Genomic DNA, 26,770 nt, shown 5'->3' on the forward strand with positions numbered 1-26,770 from the left:
AAAAACAAAAAAAAAACGTTGTATTATACACATATGTATAATTTTATTTAATCTTTAGTTACGTAATATACACATATGTACAGCATCATTTATCTTAAATTATACACATGTGTACAAAAAAACATGTAAATGTACATATATGTGTATAATATATATTATACATATGTGTATATAATTTAACTAAACCGGGTTTTTTTTATGAAATCAGGATGATAAAATAAGAATTTTGGTTTTTTTACTTTTATGATTTTTGTGTTTTATTTTATTTTATGATTTTTTTTATTTTTGGGTTTTTTGTGGTTCAAAATGGTTCTCATAGTTCTCAATTTCAAAAAGGTTCTCTCATGATCCTGATCCTATACATCATTATGTAGGGTTTAAATAACTAATATATAGAGAACAATTTTTAGATATCTTTTTTTTATTATTTTGAATCAAAAAAAGATATTTTTGGCCAATATGCCAAAAATTCGGATTATTAAAATTCAATATCCCTTTCAAAAAGCATTCTTATTAATAAATGAGTGTCACATTCGTTACCCCATGACACGTTTCAAGGTTAAACCAACATATGAACACTGCCATCGATCTTTCATGTAAACCAATGGATTGTTAAGGACAACGTTGTACGTCACAATCTCACATCTCGTCAACCGGTGGCCTTTGACCATGAAACAGATGGTTTATTACTTTATTCTTTCCACTTGTAACGTTTGTCTTGGTATCAAGCAATCCCAACAACTAAAAGACCACACACATAAACCATATTTCCATTCACCATCCTGATGGAACACTTTTAACTCGTTTCAAAATCCTTATTACATACTTTCAAAAGACCATTATAAATCATACAACCGCATGTGATCATTCGTAACTTTAATCACACTATTACACATATACACGTTCACATGCTCTGATGCTCATAACATACCTCACAGTTCATCGTTTATATGTCATTTGTCCTATTTGAAAACCTCCCAAACACTTTTATGGTTACTCAAAACTTTGAATTTACTTGTATGCTTGCCAGAAATTTGTGAACGTAAATAGACTCAAATATGTCGTGTATGAAATCTATGGGCGCCAATGCATACATGTGTTGCCTTATCATTGCTTCCTGAGCTTAATAGGCTATAAATGGCCACAACTTTAAATTCTTTATAAAACTAGTTCAGTCAAACAAAAAACGAATCACCGATTGTGCACCAATTGATTATGATTTCTAATGACCGAAATGTGCATTTATGATTCAGTTTAAAGCAATAGTTGGACGCCTGGACCTAGAAATTTCCACCCTTGTTACATGTGTAAAAAAGATTGCTAAGTTTAATGACGTAACGTATAACAAAACTATAAATTAATACATTTGTTAACATACATGGATTTGTCTTCTCATTCGAGAATCCATGATAGCGTGTGGTTACATCCTTAGGCATTCGAAAACACAAATAATAGTCTATAAACTAACTTAACTAGTTCAGATGATTTAGTTAGTTAATGTTTACCTTTTTTTAAAGGGAAAATCCTCATTTTGTCTATTCTCCTCTCCCAACTCAAGGATTTGTCCACGGTCTTCCTTTATTCCCAAAATATCCATGAAGAATACCGGCGGTTCCTTTTTTATTTTCCGACAACCGACGGTGTTTATATCATATAAGAACCTTAGTGAATTAACCGAGTCAACTTGAATTCTTAACAAAATGTTAGGTATGTCATAACTCATAATTGTATTTTCTCGTATATATGCAAGCTAGGAATATAAATAAAAGTTCTCTATGTTAATAACGGTTATTAATTTACTTATAGAAAAGTCAAACAATACAGGTTCTATGGTGTAGTGGTTAGCACTCTGGACTTTGAATCCAGCGACCTGGGTTCGACTCCCGGTAGGACCTTTTTTGTCGCTACCATTTTTAGTTTACACATCTGTTTTTTTTTTAACTTTGTTATCATTAAATGAACATGTTTCTGTACTTAGAAAATCATTCCACTACAGAGACGTTGAAATTATTCATTTATTTGTCAACATAATATCTACAAGCCCGTCGCTGACTTCTCACAGATTTAAACCATATTATAAAGAAAGCAATATTGCCTTTTCTTTTCTTTTGTTTTTTTTTTAATTATTAATCTTTTATATTCAAAACAGATAAAGTCATATAACCAGATATAATCATGACACAAATCAATATTAAGATGACCTTTGAATATATAGTATTAGAGTTAGGTTATCGTACAATAATACGATAATCTTTAACGTACAAAAATGTATATGAATTAGGCTTAAGGCAAAAACAAAACGCTCAAAGACAAACACAAAACACTCAAGGACAAAAAACAGAAACGCTCAAAAGCCAAAATAACAAAAAATGCTCAAGAATCCGTAATACGCTCAAAACGGGTTTCGTGAAGAAAAGTAAAAAATCGACCGATTAACGATTCAAATATGTTTTTTTCGGTGACTCGATGATTGGGTGTGTATTGATGATTTCAAGATCTTGTGATGTGATTTCATGATTCAATTTCGTGAATATATATTTTTGTACTTTAAGGTACGTTAAGAATTATTGTATTATATCATTTATCTATAGTACTACTAATAATAATATGTTCTAATTAGGTATATCATCTTGAATATTTATTTTAAAATGAACTTTAGATTCAACCTACCCTGAATATATTCAAATTTCAAAACTACTTTATGTTTGTTAAAAAAATAGCCATACGGATAGGTTATCCTAGGTTATCCTTCGTTGTTCAGTCATGGTAACAACTCATGTCAATACTTTCTCAAATTACGATTTTGTTTCCTAGGTTTCCTAGGTTAGAGAAAGTAATGGAAACCTAGGTTAGAGAAGGTGGCCATCATTCAGTCAAGGAAACCTAGGTTAGAGTTAAACCTTTTGAAATTAATACAACTACAATTGTGCCCATCGCGCGTTGCAGCGAGAGCATGTATTGTTAAGAACGCATACGTCAAGTTTAACCGGGTGTATCAATCATCTATAACCGAACAAAGGACACTACACTCTCCACAAAGGACGGTTACTGATAACATAGATAAGATAGGTAGCTATTTGTGAGTATTTTTTTATACAATAACTCCCTTAAGCAAGGCTGCTGCACCATATCTACCCAATTGCAAATATGTTCAGGTCGATAAGCATAGTTGGCAAACAACCTCACTGCTAGCCTAAGCCGTTCCAGCCAATTAGATTCCCATTGCCAAGTAACTACATAAATATTGTAAAGTAGTTTATGATCCTTCATAAGTTATCCTTCGTCGCTGTTCTTTCTCACTGAAATTATCATGTGGATGACGTTGGAGAGAGATGGAAAGGTGAAGAAGGTTCTAGCCATGTAAACATGTTGTAAAAGCTTGTACCATACGCTTCAAGAAATCATTGTGAGAGGAAGCCAACTTCACAATTAATACCCTGTTTTTAATTTAAGAAACGAAAAAACTAAATGAAAGATGAAAATATTAGTTTCAACTACGCCCTCATTCTCTTTAACAATTAAGACTAGTGTTCAATTTCAACTATTGAAATAAACAACTCCAATCATGCCAACTGTCAAGTGTCAAGTAGACATGTACTTAGTTAATTTAATCTCATATATGGCCCGATAAAAATCATACCACTTACGTTACATATACAAATAAGAAAATTAATCTTCAAGTAATCTAGTCCTTAAAAAGAGTCGAGAATGATGGCAACAACTGAGAAGGTGGCGGACTTGCAGTGCTAGCGCCTAGCAAGGAGAACACTAAACACCTCACCCCTTACGACGTGAAAGGGACAAAATTGGGTTTTAATATGGCATGTATTTAACAAGCTTTTGAACTTTTGTTAGTAAATAAAAGTGTTCACAAATCAAATTGATTTCTGATGTGTGCCACGTCCATGCACATGAACACAACATGGGTTTCTAGTAGTTTTGGTTCAATGCATTTTCTTTTGATTAGATTAATGGTTGGTTATTTGTTTAGTTAGTGGGTAGTGTAAAGAATTTACTAATTGTATGGCTATATAATGGCCACAACCTATTTCTATTAGGGTATGAATGAAAATATTATGATTTGATAAATCAAAGTCTCTCCTAAAAATCTGATTTCTATTCTGGTTTCTATCTTTTTTTTAGACCATTTAATTAATGAACGAGGTTCGTAACAATTTTCAAAACTGAAACCAAATACATGAAGATGTAATTAACCAATTACCATTACTTACATAATGAATATTTTAGTACATAACTGCATTTTTTTATTTCGAAGCTATTAATAATACTCTATTATTGGATTTTGTTTGAAGTCACTTTCAACAAACAAAAAAGAAAATGACAGACAGGTTCAGTTGATGGATGGAAACCCACCAAGTGTCACGTGGGCCTACAAAACTCTCAACTGAGAATTTAAGATTCGGTTCATGAAAGCCACGTGATATTGGAAGTTCTAAGTTAATACTCATGTCAAAAACATCAACTTAAACCTAAATAATATAGAACTTAAATCATGTAATCAGAACACACGATTGCCGGATTATTAATGAATTATAAATAAGTTTAAAAATGTCATAGATGAGTTGTTTTTTATAGGCGGGTTGTAACAAAGTAACAGACAAGTTAAACAAGTCGTAGATAAATTGATGTGTCATAAACATGTAATAAAGTTGCAAACATGTCAAACGGGTCATAAACGAGCTGACAAGTTAAACTTATAAATTATTTGATTTAATATGTATTTTTATTTTCGACGGGTTTAAGAATAAGTTTTGGCAAAACCTGAACATGGCATACTTATCGAACGTAATAGACACGTGTATTCATCAAATGAGTTAAATTAATGAAACCCAAAACCCCAAAACCTGACTAATTAGATGTGATTTAGGTTTTTAAATATGCTCACAATGTTGTCTTTTCTATGCTACTTTGAATACATTTCTAATACACACAAATAATATATTTAAAATAGAAGGATTAATACTTTTATTGGCTGCTAATATGCTTCTGCTATATAATATATAAATATACTATAGATGAATTTAATCTTTTTTTTTAAATGTTAACACACCCTTTAATCATCTTAAATAATAGTCCCTTCTACCTCATGAAGAAATTCATCATAACACTTTATAATACCGTCATGTCATTTGCCACATACCCTTAACCCTTTGGTGGATCTTGTCAATGATCACCTGATTAGTATGCTCATTTGATGGTTCCCACTTGCCACGGACTACCGCTATAAATTATAAATACTTAATTTTAATCCATTATAAAATGTTAGTTGTATCCAATTATACAAATGATATTCTTTTATACCAAGTAGTAATATATTTTTTTATAACTGCTTAATTTTGTTTTGATTATTTATTAGTGGTTAATACAGGGCCGGCTCCGAAAAGACGAAAAATATTTTGGGTTAAAGGCGAACTTTTTTTTGGGCCTTAAGTAAAAGAAACATTTTGTTGGGTTTATACAATTTAATTATAAATGAGCTTATTTGATTATGATTTAAATAAGACTAGAACCCACAACCTTTTGGTTAGATGTCATACCCCTTTACCATTAGACCAAGCTAGTAGTTATGTAATTGTGTTGAAACATTGATTATACACACGTTTTTTATTAAAATACATGTAATCTTTTTTGGAAAAAAAAAATTTCGGGCCTAGCGGGGTGTCGGGCATGTGGCCGTCGACTACCCTGCCATGCCTCAAAGACGGCCCTGAGTTAATAATAGATAATATTTGCAAATTGAAAAAAAAATAGATTTCTTGGCTATGCCTATCGTATGCAAGTTAGCTATTAAACAAATCTACATATTCTAATAAAGTAAAATAAATGTGACACGTGTCAGTTTGTGGTTAATCCTTACAATTTTTTTCCCTCCAAAACTAATATATGGTATAAATCAGTAATTATTCACTTTTCTTTTACACTCCATTTATATTGTTTTTAAATAAATTATTCATTTTTTAATTATATTATATCTACACTTTTATACAAATAAATATCTACACATTATATTAATGTATATTATTATAATATATTTCACAACATAATTGGTGAAATTCAAAAATCTACAACACCCATGTTTATTAAATATTGAAAATAATATAATTTTAAATGTTATCATTAACATATTATACTATGTATATTGTTGAAGATTGTAAATAAAAAAACACTAATATGCTTTCAGTTTACAAAGTAATTTTTTTAATCATTAAATTATAAGTATATGCTTAAAAGCTATCCATTTTTTAAAAATAAATCCATTTATCTATTGTTTTTTTTTTTTGTACAATGTCATATAAGGTGTTGTTTGTTTTTCAGAGGTAAAATGTCAGAAGACTGCGAAACCACATCTGCCAACATCTATAGCATAAGAGGTGGACCAAAACTCTGCAGTCTGCAACAAGAAGACTGTTTGTTTTTTAATAACTGCAGACTACCAAAACTATTCTAAATCTAATCTAATCTAATCTCATAAGACATATAACAAGTTAATGTTTGATATATTAGCTAGCATTCACAGTTCAAGTAACTTCAAAGCAATTATCTTTTCCACAAACTAACGCCTAACATAGCAACAATTATCAAGTAAAATCATGAAAATGTTTATAGCATAAAAATAACAATCAAAACACGTATTCATTACCACGAGACAAACAAACACACACTCTGGTTCAATAAGCCCTAACAATCACCAAAATCAATCAAAACATGTATTAACCACTACGAGATAGCATAATCTGGTTCAATAAACCCTAAAATCACCAAACTCAATAATAACAGAACCTACACACCAAACATCAATAGTAACAAAATGTATGAAATTAAACCTGATATGTGGGAATAGAGGACGGCGGGGTTGCAGCGGTGGGGCGGCACTGGAGCAGTAGAGCGGCAGCGGCAGGTTGCGGCGGTGGGGCGGCGGCGCTGGAGCAGTGGAGAGATGGGGTTGCAGCGGTGGGAGAGTTGGGCGGCAGTGGAGCGACAGGTTGATGGTGGGTGAGTTGGGTGGCAGTGGAGAGGATGAGGGGATTAGGGTTTGGGAGTGTCTGATGGAATAAGAAAGATGGAAAGAAATTGGTTAGAAGAGGTGAGAAGTAACAATACCAACACTTCTGGGAGAAGAGGGCGCGCAGACGTTTTTTAATGAAACGTCTTCGGAAAAACAAACACACTGCAGAGCCCAACGTCTGCGCGCCCTCTTCTCAGTGCAGACAGAAGAGGTGGAGAAGTGCTTTTGAGGAAAAACAAACAGCACCTAAATTTATAAATGACAACCACTTCTGACATGCCACCTCCTTACCTATCATTACTTCTAACTTTTATCAAATTAGAAACATTTGTGTCAGCATTGACTTTTTCTTAAATAGTGATTAGAATGTTATATGTGAAGCATGTCGTGCAAAATTATGCTCAAATGAAGCAAAACATTCACAAAATTGAACATATTAACATGTTATTTTTTTGTCAGTTGGCAAAGTCGAGAAGTCTCTAAAACTTATCAAAATGTTTTTCATGGTGTAACTCAAAACTATTATAATAAGAGAAGTATTCTCCGAAATTTGTTCATAACCAAATTTCTTTCAATTATACATACATGATACCGAGAATAAATTTTCAATAGACGAAGTATTCTTGTGTATGTTTTTGCACGTGCATATATTTTTTTATTAAGTTAATTTTATTTGGAAAAAATCATTTTCTGATATAAATAAAATCAATTTATATATAATGATACAAGCATAGATGTTATACATTTTTCTATATGTATTATGTATTGCTTTATTTGTAACTTAATTATTTAGATTATCCCGTGTGTTACACGGGCTCTAAATCAAGTCTAGTTCATAATAGTGTGTATATACCTTTTGACTTTTTTATATTAAAATATAACAATTTATATAAGATACTTCAGGTATACAAAATACAGAATGAGCTTAAAATACATAACCAGTCAATTCAACTAAAAATAAGAAATCAAGTTGAATCCTTAATGTGTCAACACACTAGAGTTCCTATAATGTCTGTTAGGATTTATCATTTATTAATTCTTTTAAATATTTTATAGCAATAACAGGTTCTATGGTGTAGTGGTTAGCACTCTGGACTTTGAATCCAGCGACCTGGGTTTGACTCCCGGTAGGACCTTTTTGCCACCAATAGATTGTTACATTTTAATATTTTGTTATCATTAAATAAACATGATTCTATTATTTTTATTTATCAATATATAAACACATTTAAATACTTTAAACCACCATTGTTTGTCTAATTGTCTTGTCAGATTTTTAATATTCTTTATCAATTTTATAAACATATTTCTAGATTTTAAAATTCACCTCTCTAGAAAAGAAGTTTTCTTATATGCATAACTCTTTATGCAGTTTATTTCTGTATTAAACATGTCTATATAAGTTTAAACCTTTAAATAAAGACAGAATTACAAATTTTGTCCTTTAAAATAAGACGAATTACGGTTCGTGTCCTTTTCTAAGTTTCCTTGCAGGCGGTGTACTTTAAACTTTTTTTTCCTACAAGTTTTGTCCTTTACGCTAACTGGGTTAGAAAAAGTCAGTTAAGTATGACATGTGCCAGACATGTGATGGGCATAATTGTAATTTTAACAGGGGAATGTATTATATATATTTTCTTTTCTTTCTCTCTTCTTTCTCTCTAAGCCACCACCATCACCATAAATTCCGGCCACCACCGCTACTCTCACCGATTCCGGCAACCTCGTCCTCCGAAACGACACCGATGCCATTCTAAATAAGACAGACACTATTCATTAGTTCACCTTATTCAACAAATGATTCAATGAATCTTCCATAAATCAGCTGCTGATCATCAGGTTACAAAACTACAATCGCATAATCCAATCGTTCCAGAAGACCGATCAAATCCAGCGTTTTATCACAAACTTCCACCGAATTTGTTGAAAGTACTATCGAGTGATATCCCCAACCCTCACCCGAACCCTAACCTTATCCAACAGTCAACACAAAGTTTCACCGAATCTGTTGAAAGCCGGCGTATAATAATATGATCCACTGATAACTCCAACCCCGACCCAAACCCTAACCCTATCCAACAATCAACAAAAACTTCCATCGACTCCGTCGATATAATCCAAAATCTAAACCCTAACCCTAACATGATAATCCAAAATCATCCGGCCGAATCATCCGAAGAGGTTGATGATAATATGATGGATAAACAAGCATAATATAATTACGAGAGGAAAACACAACACTAATAAATAATAATGATGGTAGTCGCAATAAGCTATCAAACCTGCTGTTTATTTAATAATAATCGCCTCTGAATTGAAGAAATTTTACGACTAGGGTTTCAAGGAGGAGGCGAATATTGTGATGAGAGAAGACTTCGTGTTTGACCGGGGGAGTATAGTATCGGTGGGGTTATCGAAGGTAGTCCAGATTGAAACGGTGTCGTTTCGGAGGACGAGGTTGCCGGAATCGGTGAGAGTAGCGGTGGTGGCCGGAATTTATGGTGATGGTGGTGGCTTAGAGAGAAAGAAGAGAGAAAGAAAAGAAAATATATATAATACATTCCCCTGTTAAAATTACAATTATGCCCATCACATGTCTGGCACATGTCATACTTAACTGACTTTTTCTAACCCAGTTAGCGTAAAGGACAAAACTTGTAGGAAAAAAAAGTTTAAAGTACACCGCCTGCAATGAAACTTAGAAAAGGACACGAACCGTAATTCGTCTTATTTTAAAGGACAAAATTTGTAATTCTGTCTTAAATAAAAGCTACACTAATTAATTATACAAGTAACTTATAATAGTGTTGTGAACCCAGTCTTGTGTTGATAGGTGTTAAAAACTTAAAAGTGGTGAACCATACATTAATTTGATGGGCTGTAAATGATTGTTATCTAGTTGTTAACAAGTTAAACTAGTCATAAAATGTTACCGTCTTATAAATGAGTTGTAATAAAGTTACAAACAAGATACGTTGACTAGTTAATTTTTTTTATTCTGCTTTTGAATGGGTTGATGAGTCATCCTATTTTATTTTCATAAAACCCGATCACCACAAGATTATTAACGGATTAAATAGGTCAATCCACACAGGACATGCAGAGTTGACTCAAAATCATCTTACTCTTTTCATGTGGTCTAGATCATATTAGAAAGTTCCATTCAACCATCTTAACCGATGCTTGACGATTCTCGGTTTTGACCCAAACCCGTCCTTCACATGTATGGTAGTTTTTACTTTTTACAACCTCTATCTACCAAACACCATTCTATTACAATAATATACTCTTTTAACACATCATAATGCAAGAAGCTTCATAACTATCACTACCACTACCATTCTGATTATGTTTACTTTGTTTGTGACAAGTTTCATAAGTTGCGGTTGAGACATTATATAAAAGGTCTATTTAATTATGCACAACAATGACTACAACACCACACCATGAAAACATCCCTACTCAGCATTTCAAAGCAACAGACTGATTATGATTACCACCATTCTGACATCTTTGCCTCGGTAGCCTACGCGTCCTCCTCCCCCACCCTTCAAGACTTTTCTCCAACGACATAACCCTCTCCTCGCCACTGCCACCTCCACATGCCGCTGGCGGAGACCGGCTGCACGAGGATTCAGCCACCAACCGCCGCCTGACTTTACCATTTCTAGCAGCAGCTTTCCTTTTACCACAAGTAGACTGCCAACAAACACCAGTAGCTGAAAGCGCCTCTTCAAATACTTGAAGATCTTCGGTCACTTCCCGCCTCGATAACGAAACCATACTCGGCAGGATATCTTTTTGAAAATCTTTCCTTTGCCTTCCACGTCTTCCTTGTGCCTTTCTTGCTGTTCGTTTTGATAACGGGCCATTTTCGTCTTCTTTCTGTTCCTCCACAATTATTGGAACATAATTATAGTATTTGGTATCTTCAAGCTTCAACGTCATGTACTCAAAGTAATCCATGCCTTCCGGAACAGAATCTTTGCTTTCCTTAACCTCGTTAGATGTAATAACAACCTCAGCAAACCAAAGCAAAGTGTCTGTGGATGGCGGCTGCGAGAGTGAAATGGATACAATCGCCTCGGCTGCTCCTTTAACAAGCTCCATATGAGTACCATTATTAATATTATTATCTGTGGATCCATCATCCGGGTCGGGTTCAAGAACTGCTGGAGCTTCTAAGTCTATCTCCATTGTAGCAATCTTGACAATCGACTCAGGGAAAGACGGTGCTGTTGGGGAACTGTCTTCTTCATTAAGTGATAAGTTCAAATCAATATTATGCTTAATATCCTTTGATTCTTCACAATGGTTTTCAACTTTTTTGTCAATAATCGGGACGCCAAGGATCTTTGTAATGCTCCGAGTGTCATTATCGTTAGTATCTGCATTTTCAGTTTTCTTGAAAAACTGGTGAGAGTGATTCTGTAACGCGTCCAAGTTAATATGATGGACTTTTGTTTTGACCTGTTCTGTCTGCAAAGGTTTTGATGTAAGCCAAGACGGTAGTTTCTGTTCAGGGGTTTCATGGTTTTTCCACATGTCGAGAAACCTGTGTTTTTCTAAGTCAATAAATGTGTTTTGACTGGTTGACTTTGGAGTCAAATTCAATCTTGAATTGCCATCAAAGAGCCCAGGGGTTTGACTTGTTGACCCGAATGAGTTAAGCCAAATACTATGATGAGAAGTAGTGTTTGTGTTTCTCCATGGTAAAGCAAAAGACGGTGTGTGGTTTTTTTCACCGACTTCAATACCAAATAACGCTCTTTTTGCAGATAATTCATCACTTTTGATTTTGTTACTAAAAAATGCTGAAAAAGCCGTTTCCCGTTCCTCCACTTGAACCAGTTCATTCAAGTCAGCCAAGTTAAAAACTTTCCCTTTGTTACTCGCGTCCACGTCAGCGGACGTGTCCGGGTCAATTACTCTTTTTTCAAAAAAGCGACATTTTGAAATGAGAGGGTTGTATTCATGTAATGTACCTTTCCCCTTAATAGAATCCATTAATGAAAACATATTGTCGGTTCTCGAAGTAGATGCTCGACCAAAACTCGGGTTCATTTGAGGAAAATTAGATGGTGCATGATTTAGAAAATGACCCAAATTTAATGATTCGGTTGACACAGGAATCATCAAATCTTTCTGTTTTTTATACAACCGATGAAGCTCTTGTAGCTGGATTAAAAGGAAACACCATAAGTATATTAAAAAAACATCACAAACTCAGATAACAATATTAAATAAAATGCTAAAAGAAAACCGATACCGACCTGATGCTTGAAGATCGATTCATGCTTTACAATAGTTTGCCTAATTTGCTCTTTGGCATAACCGTTGTATCCGTCCATGGCTTGTGTTGTTAGAATATAGTCATAATGTTGGGTGGTCCCATTGGTGGGGATCTTGTGAGTTTTGTCATCATGACATAGATTGTGAAAACCGTTGTTTAGATCGGTCATAGAGCCGGGAAAATACGTTTTCGATTGGACTTTGGCTCCCATTTCTGCAACCATATCAAGAAACAAACACATTCATACCACAAAAAACTAAACTTTTAAAAGAGTTTTGTCCCAAATATGATTATATAGATCATTATATGAACACAAATATGCAATGAAAGTGAAAAAAATGATTCATTTATAAACAAAAGAGGCTATGTATGATGATTCAAATCTTGTAATATTATTCATTAACATATATGTAAATTTTGGAGAAATAAGTCAACAAGAGTCAACTCACAATGAAAAGATGAGATATAACAGCAAAGTGAATGAGTCTTTGGACTGATCCACATAGACACACTTATGTTAAAGTTTAACACATATACACATATATAAACTAAAACAATTAAATATATTATCCGTTACACCAAACATTGAAGAAATCGAAAACCCAATTCAAATTCAATCATTATTACAACAAAAACTAAACAATTTAATATTAACAATAATAATGGACTTGATACCTTCCGTGAAAGCGTATAAATCTTGACCTCAACGAACTGGATTCCGAAGGAATAGACGCAACAACATAATAATAATAATCAAAGCTCTCTCATGGGTTTCGTGAAATCAATTACTGTAATGAATTAGGAAAAGGTTAAAAAAAGGAAGAAAGAGGAAAATCGAAAAGAATCAAATCACTTTTTCTGATCAAGAGGAGGTACTAGGAGAAAAGGAGATCTGTTTCTTTATATTATATTATATTATAGTTTCAGTTTCTCTCTCTCTCTCTCTACAAATAAAAATGAAGCTTGTCAAGTGAAGGATCTGTCTGTCGTCTTCTGTTGTTTGATATTTAATTGCACATATATTTGTTGTGATTCCTTCATTTTCACATTTGGCATTTCGGAAATATATTTTATATAATCTACAAAGATAAAAAGAATTTTGGAAATTGATTTTGGGTTTGGAAATAATAAATAAATACATGTGAAAAGAGAAAGATGGGGATCCCTACATATTTATGTATCTATCATTCATCACATTTAGATTCCTTCTAATCTTTTACTATTATGTTTTTTTTAGTGTCATTACCAATTTAATCATTTCTTTTTTTCTAAAAAATTTTTTCTAGAGTTTTGGGAATATGAATTAATTTAGAATAAATAAAGACGTTGAAAAATCAAATAAACTAGTTGCTTTAAACTATGGGAGAAAATTATTGTTTGTGTCCCTTTAGTTTCAGGGCATATGCACAATAAGTCCTCAAGAAAGAAAACTGAACTGGTTGAGTCCTTGTGATTTCAAAAATGAACTATCCGAGCCCCTATCATTAACTAAAATGGTGGAATTACTAGTTTCCCTTTTTTTATGATCCGTATAAGTTCTTGTGGTTAAGTGATTGCTCAGTTTTAGTTCCTCTGTAAAATTTACCTCCAAATTACATAATTAACCATAAAAAGATAATCAATCAATCCATACTCAACCAACAAAACCATAATCAACCAAAAAAATGAGCCTAACTATTTTTTATCAAAAATAAAATAACCGAACTTTTTTTAACAAAAATAAATGAACTAAACTAAGTTTTTTTAACAAAAATAAACTAACATGACTACTTTAAAAAAAATAAACCACCAAACTACCTTTTTAACAAAAATAAACGAACTATTTTTTTTACTAAACAAAACAAGCATAACTACTTCTAGAATAAGTAATCGAATCAAACTTCGCCTTAGCACAAGCTACAACTATATTTTTGTCAAAAAAGTAGTTCGGTTAGTTTATTTTTGATAAAAAAAAAGTTGTTCGATTTGTTTATTTTTATTAAAAAATAAGTTTAATTCATTTTTTTTGTTTTGTTAAAATGTAGGTGGATTCATTTATTTTTGTTAAACGAAATGAACTAAATGGCTTTTTAAAAAAAGTGGCTCGGTTCGTTTAGTTTTGTGAAAAAAATAATTCAATCCGTTTATTTTTGTTAAAAGACAAGTTTGGTTTGTTTATTTTTGTTAAAAAAATAAGTTCGGTTCATTTATTTTTGTTAGTAAGGTAGTTTAATTCATTTATTTTTGTTAAAAAAACAAGTTCGGGTCATTTATTTTTATTAAATGAAATGAACTACTTGTTAAAAAAAGTGATTCGGCTCGTTTAGTTTGAACAAAAAATAGTTTGGTCCGTTTATTTTTGTTAAGAAGTAGTTCGGTTCGTTATTTTTTTGTTGAAAAGATGGTTAGGTTTGTTTATTTTTGTTAAAAAAATTAGTCTAGTTCATTTATTTTTGTTAAAATGAGAAAGAGACTCAAGGTGATCAATTATGAAAGTTCAAGGACTTAGTGTGACAATGTGTGTGTATATATATATATACTAGTCTATATACCCGTGTGACACACGGGTTTATAAAAAAAAAATAACTTATTATTAATTATAATCTATGATGTACCTACATATCCTAACAATAACTATATTAAAAGAATGCATAGAATAGTCAAACAAAGATATAAAATAAAACAAATTTCTCAATGAACCAAATGTTATGGCTCTACAATACATTAAAAGATGAAAGTACGGAAACAATGTGCCTTTCACTTCCTTTTGTAGTTCTCGTTCTTGATTTTCCGTCAACCCAATATTCAACCTCCATCGCAATTAGTTGTTATTACCAAGTTGAAATAGAAAATAGTTTCCACAAATTTCACTTGTTTTGATCACTTGAGACCACTATCAATGCACATCTAGACAACATATTGTTATGAGTAGGGGTGTTCACGGTCCGGTTTGAACGATTTTTAGCTCAAACCGTGAGCCAAACCGTTAGTAACGGTATCTGAAATCGAAAACCAAAACCGAACTGTTGAAAATTAAAAAAACCGAACCGTTGCCAACGGTTTGGTTTCAGTTTGGTTTCACGATTTGAGTTTGGGTTGTTAAAGTGTTACTATAAATTTGCGGTGCTTATAGATTTATACATGACAATATTGTTCTAATTTCAGTAATGAAAGAATTGTGAATGATAAACATTAATCTTATTCTAAGTCAAACAGGTCAATCAGCTCAAGGCTGAAGATAATTATGCAAGTATTTAGATGTTAAATAGTAAACAAACACTATGTAAATATAAAGTGATGGGTCAATAGGTCACGAGTGAAAGAGATTAGGTTGTTAGTCCATTTTAACATAAATGAACCCGGTGGTGTTAGATCCTTAGCACAGTTGACAATTCATCTATTTCATTTCAATTAAACCCAAATGCAAAGAAGAACATAATTTGTACCTACTATAAAACATCTAAAAATAAAATATATAAATACATATATATTTATTTATCAAACGGTCCGGTCCGGTCCGGTTTTATATGACCGTTTTTTGGTATAAACCGTAAACCAAACCGTTTGCTACGGTTTGAAATTTTTGAAACTGACCAACCAAAATATACAAACAATAACCGACAGTGAAGCCAAACCGATGACCAGTTTGGTCGGTTTCATGGTTTCAAACCGAACCGTGAACACCCCTAGTTATGAGTCATGTGAAAAAAACAATTACCTTTTTTAATGACTGAAGTGAATATATAATTCTTTTTGGGGATGAGTGAGCATGCAACATACAACCTCGACTATCTGCAAATTTCTCAACATAAAGCTTTTTATTAATAGAAAGATATTGCATACCTTTGGGCAAGTGATTCAGTAGCAATGCATTAGTCATTGGTGAGACGAACTTACCTGATTCGTTTTTGCACTTAGTTATGTTGAACATTCATTGATGAGACGTTCCTCTTCTGCACAAATAGGGCAGCCACATTATTTAAAGAACTGTTCATAGGTCTAGAAATGAAATATGCAATGTTGATAAGATTGGTGGCATTTATGATTAATATATCATCAATAACAAATTCACATAAAGACTTAAAAAATCCCCTTAATTTTAGTGAGCCCTAGCCTTAAATCTTTATGGCGCGTGTGTAAAATAAAGATTAAAGGAGAACAAATTATACAAGTTTATTTGTTAGCACTTTACAGTTATCTAAACATGGGGTACACAAAATCAGCTTTATTATTTTCATGCCCAATTTTCAATTTTTCGTATATAATCATTATAATTGTAAAATGTATTGATACAATGAAGATATTAGTTTTAACTAATTAAAATAAACACATATTATTGTGCACACATAATATCATCCTGTAAGCCTACTAAAAATTCACAAACATAGACACACACATATAATAAATCAAGTCGGCTCACGAGCTCAGAGAGTGAGGGCTAGCTCGGGCTCGACCGTTTACAACCGAGCCACATGGTATTTGGACAACCCTAATATATTGAGAAAACTACTAGTCAAACCTACAGTCCTCTAAAGTCAAATAATCTTTTATTATATAGAGGATATATATATATATATATATATATATATATATATATATATATATGTTTGTGTGTGTGTGAGAGAGAGAGCTAACATAGTTAAGTAACAAAAGGGACTCAAATGGTTCATTTTTGAAACCACAAGACTCAACCAGTTCGATTTTTTTCAGGGACTCATTGGTCATCCGCCCTGAAACCACATTGACGAAAACAATAATTTTCTCAAACTAGGCATTGCATCAGGGATGCGGATATCAGCTAACGAAATATTAAAAAGTTGTAGAGCTTGTTTGTGTAACTTAATAGAACTTTAGGGTTATCATATTAAAAAGTTGTGTGGTTAATTACGTAATTAGTGGAACTTGATGGTTAATATATTAAAATTTTTCGGGATTCTTTGTAAAACTAATGAAAGTTGTTCAGTACCATATGTAAATGTGTGTGTGTGGTTACCTGTTTATGTAAATGAAAGTTGTGTGAAACTATTTATGTAACTAACACCAACCGTAATCGGCACGTTTAGAGTGCGTTGTGGAGTATAACACCAAGGGCACACCCCCCCCCCCCGCGGCGTTTTGGGGTTTTTAGCCAGCGTTTTGTGTATAACATGAGGTGGCTCGAAAATTAAAAAATATATTTTCAACCCTCTCCAACGGTGTAAAAGTGACTGGGCGCCATGTGACACATAATGCTCATGGATGGAAAGTTATGACTACATTATTTTTTTTTATAAAAAATTATAACTCTGACTAGACCCCACATGACACACAATGCCTAATTGTGAAAAATTATGACTACGCATTGTGTAAATGAAAGTTGTATTATGTAAATATTGTTGCACGAATTTCAAAACTTTAAGTTAATATATTTTATAATATGACAGATTTACATTACTCAAGCATGTATAAAAGGTTGAAGTAAAACAACTATGCAAGTAACTCACGAAGATGATCCATGCCTACAAAAAAAATAAATTAAATGAAATGCGAACGACTCGAGTATCGATAAAAACAAGGACGCAAATATATATTTTCCGTAGAGATGCGTTGACTTAAAACCAAAATATCTATAAAAAAGTAAATAAATAAATAGAGAAAATGTGAAAGATAAATTAAAGAAAAAAATGGAAAAGGACAAAAATAAACATAAAACGATTGGAATGGGAAACTTGGAGTCGAACGTGTGTCTCCAAGTGAACTAGGAAGTGTCTATTCCATAATCCATAGTGCATACTATATTTACTTAATATTATGGATTAGCAACTTCGATATTTGTATCGATGGGTATCGATATCAAAGTTTTGAGTTTCAGTATCTGTACCGGTATGTTCAGAAATTTTACCTTTAATACCGTTACCGAACCAAAAATTTCGGTTATGGTAACAATATTGAAGGTAAAATTCCGGGAAATACCGGTGTCGATAACGAAACTCAAAACTTTGGTACCGATACTAATCGATACAAATACCGAATTTGCTAATCCCTAGTATTAAGTAAATATAGTTTACACAATGGAATAGCATGCCCAAATGTATCATTGTACTTAATATTAACTAATTCATCGTAATCGTGTAACATCAAGTCGTAGCATGCCCAAATGTATGTTGACACGTTTTCGATTTTTTCTTATTATCATGCAGAAAAATATAAATAAAAGTTATAAAAATAAGCATGTTGAAACGTTATATTTGAAATTTTATAGATCTCATAATTTAAGTAAAAGTAACTTAAAGTTTGAGTGCAATTATGGTATAATTCAGTTTTTAAAATTTAAAATAGCTTAAAAGATAAAAGCGTGGTCAGTTTGAAGTTTGAGTTTAGTTACAATTGTAAGACTATCTATAACGCAACAGCTCATTCTTCCGACATGCAACCTTATTATTTTCATATCACGATTAATTAATTAATTATTTAAAAAATATGTTTTTTTATTTTAGAAATAATTTAACTAATTAATTAAACAAAAGTATAATAAATATAAAATATTTGCATTAGATTAAAAAAAATCGAATAGCTAAAACTTAAATCAAGAAATAAAATTAAAACCACAATACTATATAATTTATCAAAACCCTCGATCATCGTCTTCTTCACCTGGGTCGTCTAGGTTGGGTCTTCAGCGAGCCTTAACTTGCTTGCATCATAATCGGATGAAGACATGCGTTTACCCTTTAGTTTGACCATTGATTTTTGCATGAATATCATCGTCGTCATCGGTCAAGTGATACTCCAAATTCATGAGTATAGCTAAAGAAATTTCATTAAAATGATTATTAGGTTTATCAGGGAAAGCATTTTTTAAGTTTTTTTATAAGTAAAAAAGACGTTTTTATTTAGTTAAAAAAACATTTTTAATTTTTAAATAGAGTGTTTTTTTTTTTAAAAAAAAAAAAAAACATTTGTTCTAAAAAAGAAACCCGTTAAAAAAATCTTGGGTGGAATATGATAAGTTTTGATTTTATCTTGTAGAGTGTAAGGATACGACAAGTAAAAAAGATGAGCATGTTTAGCCATATCCCTTGAATAATGATATAACTTATTACAATAATTTTTTCTTTCCTTTTTTTAAAGTTTTTCATTCTAAATAGATAAGCTACAACTTACAGTTATAGTGTCAATTCAAAAGCTTAAAATTCAATGTATCATTAATAATGCTACCAAACAACTTCATTATCAAATATGGACCACAATTATACATCAAGTGATTTCACACAATTTAGACAATTGAAGAGTTGTATTGGGCCATAAATTAGCAAACTATCTTTGACCCATAAGCCCAACAACATTTAGGATAGAACCCAGCCACAAAACCCATCAAAGAATCTAAACTCACCCACACCAAACACATTCCTCATCACCATCCTAGCAACACACCCTGCAGTGTCTCTCTGGTCCCATAGTACAACCCTATCATTACTTCATGAAAAACACTGCTATTTTACAGGTTTTGAATTTCGTATTTCATGATAACCTTTTGAATCTGTAATTGGGCCCCTTTTAAATTAAAGTATTCAGTGTTTATCGATAATAAGATATAAGACAAAAAGTTTTCTTTTTTTTTTAATTAAAAAAAAACGCCATATATAATATATTTCCTGAGAATTTGAACTATGAATTCGATTATAAAACTAGACCAAATAATCTTTTTATAAAGGGGTCGGACCATTACAACGGTTAAAGTGAAATGTCGTAACGCTTCACGAACTGTCTGGCAATTGAGGTGCAACTAGGGATACCAATTTGGTACCGTCGTTAACCAATTGGTACCAAGTTTTTAATTTTCAGTATTGGTACGGTACCTGTATTTTTCGAATTTTGCACGAAATACCGGTACCGAACCGAACATTTCGGTACCGGTACCAAATATTTCGAAATTTCAGGATTAGTACCGGTGGTTCGGTACCGGTACCAAATATTTCGAAATTTCAGGATTAGTACCTGTATCGTCCCGAGCTCATCCTAGGTTGTGATCACTACCGATACATCGATATCGGGAACTCGATTGCAACCTTGTTGCTACCGAATTTTTAAAATCCTAGTGATCAGTGAGGAAGCTTAGGCTAAGTCATAGGGGTGACTAGACTCTATACCTATAAAAACTTCGAACGAAATCGTGACAATTTACCATACGAAGCAAAAAAAAAACAGCTGTGACCGGGGGACACCCCCCCCTAAAAAAAAAAAAAAAAAAAAAAAAAAAAAAAAAAAAATAATAATAATAATAATAATAATAATAATAATAATAAAGTATCTCATTTGCTACCAACAAACAAAGTTGCTATCGCTTTAACTAAGTTGTTATAACAAAGTTGCTACCAAACTTCAATATTCAAGTTGCCACCAGTGAGTAGTAGTTTCGTGTTGAGTTCTAGTCATGTTTAAAAGATCTTTTTCCATGCAACTTACAAGCATCCATGTCGAATCAATGCGTTTTCATTGAAGCATCATTAAGATCATGTGTAGTGGGCCGTTTTAGTTGCCCCAAATGCTCTGTTAAGGAGTTAAGGAATCATCGAAAAGAGCATACACAACTAACTAATGCCCCTTTATAAACATGACTAGACGTTAAGGTATCATCTAAAAGAACATACACGATATCCATACACCCTTGCTAAAAGCTCACACGCCCTATATACAATCGTATAGGAGTTATACGATCGTATGGAATAGCGCTTAGTGTACGGAGTTTGACTAGATAGTATGACTCCCATACGATCGTATGAGAACAAAAAACAAAAAACTAAATTTAATTGAGTTAGCCGTATATGCTAAAAACAAAACGTGATGACACATGGACATGAATACTACATTAAATAAGATATAATATCCCGTACGTACCTACCCTCGTTTTACGCAACGACACGATACAATATTCCGACGTGATATAATATTCAGTTTATAATTTGATACGACACAATATTCCGGACGTGATATAATATTCTACCGGTTTTAATATATAAACACGAAGTAGACTTGTTTCTTTCTCATTCATTCACTACCAAACCAACGTGAGTGATGTCGATTTCTGGAGATGATGATAACGATAGCGAATTTTATAACAACATATCAGTGTTTACAACTGATCAGGTCTATTTTTTCAAAATTATGTTTGTATTATTTAAGCACGATCATCACTAAATGTTTATTTTGTTTCAGTTTTTTGGGTCCATCGATGAATTGAAGACATGGGCGCAAACTACTAGTCGTGAGAATGGTGTCGCATAGTCACAGAACGATCAAAGAGTAATGTTGCTGGCGAGGTGGTCAAAATATACTTAAGGTGTGATCATGGTGGGGAGTACAAGTGCACTGCAAAAACTCGACGTACTGGTACGAATAAAACCGGTTGTCGTTTTCAATTAATAGGCAAGTATCTCAAAAATTATAATCGTTGGCCATTAGTTGTGTCATGTGATGCACACAACCATGAACTTGCTGCACACATGGAGGGCCATCCATATGCAATGAGATTTACCCATGATGAAAAGGTTGTGGTGGTAGATATGTATCAAAATAGATCGACACCACGTGACACTCTTAGTAATTTAAAGGCGAAGGACAATAAAAATTCATCGTCACTAAGAACCGTGTACAATGAAAGGAAGAAGCTGCGTGGGAAGGAGCGCGGAGGAGAAAGCCCAATGAACGTTCTTTTCAATCAGTTGATCAGGAAAAAATTTATACACCACGATCGCACAAATCCAACCACTAATGCTCTGGAGGATTTATTCTTCATTCACCCTACGTCGTATATGATATATCGTGCATTTCCACACTTGTTGATCATAGACACCACATACAATACAAATGTATACAAGTTGCTGCTTGTACAAATTGTTGGTGTAACCTCAACTGGAAAGACGCTTACGATAGCGTTAGCCTTTATATCCCATGAGAAGGAGGATGACTTCACATTATAAAACAGGACAAGCAACTAGTTGTATATTATAAAAGTTTAAGCCTTCTAAAGTTATAATTTCTTAAAAAAGTTATACCCAAAGTTCCAATTAATAAACGGGTAGTTAACTCATGCATCTACAAAGCTATACCCTTTCTCAAAACTCACACGTCCTAAAAAAAGATCGTATAGTTGTTGGTCATTTAAAAAACTTACAAACCCAAAGTTCATACGAAAGTTGTAGATTGTTAATTAAAAAAAAACAAGTTATACGATCGTATAGTGTCCATACTATCGTATGGAATTTTCCTGAACAACAGACAAAGGTTGCGAGAAACTGACAAAAGCTGCAGTCTTATACGATCGTATAAGAGCCATACGATCATATGGATTCCAAAGGTGTGTGGATAAGTCAAAAAGGATGTGCAGATAACCGAAGCCCTTTACAATGGTAGAAATATAAATCTATTTCTAGTTAAAGTCTAAAGTTATGTCATGAAGTTGTAAACAAGAAGAAAAAAACATGTCTATTAAATGAGGAAAAGCATCAAACTTATGTAAATAAGAGAATTAATCATTAATTTATAGGGATTTAGATATGTCACTCATCCAATATTGATTCGTGGCTCCTATGAAAATATTTCTTGTAGACTACTAATTAATTAATCGCATCAAATGTGGAAGAACTGGAAGTTGGAAACACCCAATTTAGGGTTAACCAACACTCACACTTCATTTGGGTACCTTTTCTCTCATTTTTCTTTTTTTTTTTTTTATTTCAATGCATGATTCATCATGTCATGTGTATGATTCATCAACTGTTGATAGTATTATGATCTAAGTATGCCACATGTCATCCTTTCATTTGATTTTGGGGATTCAAAACTGCCAATTTGACATACAGAATAATCCTTTAATTCAACAAACTCACTTGACATTAAAAAGTCAAACATGCGAGATTGATTTTGTTCTTCAATGTTTTTCTGTAAAGTTTGTTCAAATATGGTATGTGAATATGCTAGACCTAGCAAAGTCCGCATGTCGTGCTGGTTTGGGTTCTAAGCAAAATGAATTCGGGTCAATCTAGGCCGTTTTGAAAAGTATCAATTTGGTTGGGGTCAAAACAAGTCTGGCCACAATGGACTTGGTTAAAATGAGTCGTTTTAAAAAGGTTATCAATTTGGTTGGAGTCAAAACGGGTTTTAAGCAAAATGCCGGTATCGAAGGCGGCGGTGGAGCCTCAATGTCAATGGCGGTGACAGCGACAAGTTGGCAAAGACAAACAATGTTCGTGGGTGGTGCTAACCCATTTTGACCTCTTTTTCAAGTTAAAGAAGTTTTATGATAGTCACCCGTTGACTAATTTAAGGTGATCCAAATGAACCCATATGCAATTTAGTTTTACCAAAATTCGCCAATTGTTTGAATAATGGGTCATGATTGCCTTCTCTAGCTAGAACACTGGTTAGCCTATTTTAGGCACACTAATTAGATTGGTCTTTGTTGATCAACAACCGATAACAAGGTGGCCGAGAATGAGATCTATACTCTTGATGCTATAAGAAGCTCTCTAATTAAACAAGAAGATACCATTATTTTTAGCCTTTTGGAAAGAGCTCAATATTGTTACAACAGTGACACATATGACCCCAATGCTTCCTTCATAGATGGCTTCAAGGGTTCTTTAGTCGAATTCATGATCAAAGAAACCGAAAAGATCCATGCTCAGGTACTTTATATTTTACACCATAATTTGATAGTTGTTACTATAAAAAAATGTTGTTATCAGCACAAACATAAAACTTGTTTTGTTAAACAGGTTGGAAGATACAAGAGCCCCGACGAGCATCTGTTTTTCCCAAATGAAATATCCGATCCTGTATTGCCACATTTACAGTACCCACAAGTAATGATGGTTACACAGTTGGTTTATTTATATAATTATATTAGTTTACAACTCAAGCCAGTTTCTTTGATTTTATGCATATAGGTGTTGCATCCTTGTGCTCGTGATGTTAATATTAATCGCAAGATATGGGATATATACTTTAAAGATCTTCTCCCTCGGCTAGTCAAGGAAGGAAATGATGGTAATTGTGGATTAGCCGCGACGTGTGACTACACATGCTTGCAGGTACACATCTATAATAATGCACCAATCTTGTAAGAATAGTCTTTCATGTTTATAAAATGGAACTTCACTTTATCACTTTATGCTATTTGCAGGCCCTGTCTAGAAGAATTCACTATGGTAAATTTGTAGCCGAATCCAAATTCCGGGCTTCACCAGCTGATTATGAAGCTGCCATCAAAGCAAATGTAAGAGTTTCTATGCGTGTTTTATATAAAATAATGAAAACCCCGTCAGGTATTATGAAGGGTATAATGGTCATTTTACATGCAGGATAGGGAAAAGCTGATGAGCCTGTTGACCTACCCGGCCGTGGAAGAGACGGTAAAGAAGAGAGTGGAAGCAAAAACCAAGACTTTCGGGCAAGTAGTGACAGTGGGGTCTGGTGAAGATGCTACCGAGCCGATTGATAAAATAATACCAAGTTTGGTTGCTGATATATATGGGGAGTGGATTATGCCATTGACAAAAGAAGTGCAGGTTGAGTACTTGCTGAGAAGACTTGATTGAATTCATTTTCATGTAAAATGTAATGTGTTTTATGAACTGAGTGTGAATCTGTGTTTTCATCTCAATATTACTGAATTTCACTTAGGTGAAAACATGAATTCTTTCTGAAAATAGACCATGAAGAAAATAAAGAATCTGTTATGATAAACAAATGTAATGGCACAAAGTTGTAGTAACAATTTGTATTAATATTATTATTGTAATGATGTGGCAAATCATTTTATCACTTATGTACAAGACTGAAACAATTATAGGGTTTTATAATAATCTGTTAAACCTATTCTTTGATTAATTTCTTAAAATATGCAGCTATGCCAGCTTTGAAGCCACCTCAAACGCCAGATCAGTACCTTTTGTCATATACTCATATCATGTAATTTTTAAACAGTGTCCATTTTTCAGATCTTAAACCGTGTCAATCTTTTATGTAATCCCTGGAGCCTGGAGGTTTTCGTTAAGGTTTCCTTATGGGGACGTGTGCACTTTGAAATATGAGCAACGCCAATGCGACATACACATTTCCAAAGTAAAATACCCATGGGTGCATATGATATTGTGTAAGACGCTAGATCTTGATATTGACCATAGAAGTTGGTTCAAATTTTCATGTCATCCTATTATAACTGATTGTATCTTGAAAGAATAGTTCTTAAGAGCGTAATTTTGATGTTAAAATCTTATTAGTTTTATATTTTTATTTAATAAAAATGTGTCAGTTCTTCATATAATCTAGACTACAGGAGTCGGTTCATACTGCTAGAGTGTCAGGTCATCTTATTTTTGACAGGTTAGCATCTGAAAGCATGGTTCTCAAGATCTCGATACCTTAACTCCTTAAGAAACTATAATTTTATTTATTGAACGTATGTTGATTCACATTTGTGCTTTATGATTAGGGGTGTTCTTCGGGTTCGTTTTCGGGTTCTTTGGATTTTAAAGTTTTAAATATTGACACAAAACCCAACTCAAATCTCTCACGGGTTTTCGGGTTCGGGTTTTTTCGGGTTGGGTTAATCGGGTTTCGAGTAAAAAAAACACAATAACAAAAAAATAATAATTAAAAACTAAAATGCTAAAATTAAAACAACATATTCATCTTTGTCCGTGTTCGCCCATTAGGCTTACCGAACTAATTTTTTTTTCTATGTCTGGTTCATTTATTAAAAGGACAAACACAAACGAACTTCTTGTCGAACTGACAACCGGACGTCTGTCGGACGTCCGATTCACTTACAACCCTAGCTGTAAGAGAGAGACTCTTATTATACTCGTATTAACCACCTTTATTATATTGATGTATCTTTCAGAATTGAAGAAACACTAAATAAACTTGGAGTGATCAAGTTAGTATTCTATCCAGGTGTGGATCTGTAGTCAGGTAGTTCAAGGATAAAACCAACTGATCCTGCAAAATAGAACACCGTGAGTTCGTTACGAGAAGGAGAATGAAGGGGTTCTTCTCGTAGCCACCTTCCAACATGAGAATCAATATTGTATGTTAAATGTATGAGTAGATGGAATTTGATGATCTTACCGCTGGTTTTGCATCATATTTATAACCGAAGAGGTAAAGAAGATTTGGCCAGACTGTCACCATAAACCAAACCTTCTACTTTTTATGTGCAAGCGCGTTTCTGGTCTCTGATTGGTTGTGACAGTTGGCAGGTAAAATGGTTGTCTCCTGAAGGTACAACGTTGGCTTCTCCTGATATGCTCATCGTCCGCTTGCTATCCCTTCTGTACCACGTGTTCCCCAAGAAGGTTCTTGCATTATGATTGGCTGTAGAATTAGCCGCTATTTTTTATATCTCTCTCGCTAACGACTATCCTTCATATTATGTATTTGTTGGGAGTTGTTCTACGGTTCTATGTCCTTGTCGTAGGTTCCGCGTA

At 33.2% G+C, this 26,770-nt stretch overlaps 2 protein-coding genes and 2 non-coding genes across 4 annotated transcripts; 3 read left to right on the top strand and 1 right to left on the bottom strand.

Annotated features, from left to right (window-relative positions):
• The first annotated feature begins 1,823 nt into the window (after positions 1-1,823).
• On the top strand, positions 1,824-1,895 carry TRNAQ-UUG (transfer RNA glutamine (anticodon UUG)). Its single transcript has one exon. It is a non-coding gene; the product is annotated as a tRNA-Gln (tRNA).
• Positions 1,896-8,091: 6,196 nt separating this feature from the next.
• On the top strand, positions 8,092-8,163 carry TRNAQ-UUG (transfer RNA glutamine (anticodon UUG)). The gene has a single exon. It is a non-coding gene; the product is annotated as a tRNA-Gln (tRNA).
• Positions 8,164-10,160: 1,997 nt separating this feature from the next.
• Positions 10,161-13,252, bottom strand: LOC143596298 (uncharacterized). Its single transcript, XM_077075107.1, has 4 exons — positions 12,996-13,252; positions 12,301-12,533; positions 11,973-12,205; positions 10,161-11,939 (listed from the first exon to the last, which is right to left on the bottom strand). Exons 2-4 carry the CDS (start codon positions 12,529-12,531, stop codon positions 10,490-10,492), a joined length of 1,914 nt encoding a protein of 637 aa, XP_076931222.1. The 5' UTR covers positions 12,532-12,533; positions 12,996-13,252; the 3' UTR covers positions 10,161-10,489.
• Positions 13,253-22,854: 9,602 nt separating this feature from the next.
• On the top strand, positions 22,855-24,992 carry LOC143595557 (chorismate mutase 1, chloroplastic-like). The gene is made up of 6 exons (XM_077074544.1): positions 22,855-22,985; positions 23,752-23,965; positions 24,056-24,142; positions 24,227-24,370; positions 24,463-24,555; positions 24,641-24,992. Exons 1-6 carry the CDS (start codon positions 22,912-22,914, stop codon positions 24,875-24,877), a joined length of 849 nt encoding a protein of 282 aa, XP_076930659.1. The 5' UTR covers positions 22,855-22,911; the 3' UTR covers positions 24,878-24,992.
• The last annotated feature ends 1,778 nt before the right edge of the window (positions 24,993-26,770 follow it).

This window comes from Bidens hawaiensis, unplaced genomic scaffold (assembly GCF_021521415.1).
Source record: "Bidens hawaiensis isolate Kalapana, Puna unplaced genomic scaffold, B.hawaiensis_p1.1 tig00001721_1, whole genome shotgun sequence".
In the NCBI taxonomy this organism is placed as follows: Eukaryota; Viridiplantae; Streptophyta; class Magnoliopsida; order Asterales; family Asteraceae; genus Bidens; species Bidens hawaiensis.

Coding starts and splice junctions, on each gene's coding strand:
- LOC143596298 (XM_077075107.1), bottom strand. CDS start 12,531: ATGGGAGCCAAAGTCCAATCGAAAACGTATTTTCCCGGCTCTATGACC. Junction 12,206..12,300: donor AATCGATCTTCAAGCATCAG/GTCGGTATCGGT, acceptor CTTTTAATCCAG/CTACAAGAGCTTCATCGGTT. Junction 11,940..11,972: donor CCTCTCATTTCAAAATGTCG/CTTTTTTGAAAA, acceptor TGACCCGGACAC/GTCCGCTGACGTGGACGCGA.
- LOC143595557 (XM_077074544.1), top strand. CDS start 22,912: ATGTGGAAGAACTGGAAGTTGGAAACACCCAATTTAGGGTTAACCAAC. Junction 22,986..23,751: donor ACTTCATTTGGGTACCTTTT/CTCTCATTTTTC, acceptor TTGATCAACAAC/CGATAACAAGGTGGCCGAGA. Junction 24,143..24,226: donor CACATTTACAGTACCCACAA/GTAATGATGGTT, acceptor TTATGCATATAG/GTGTTGCATCCTTGTGCTCG.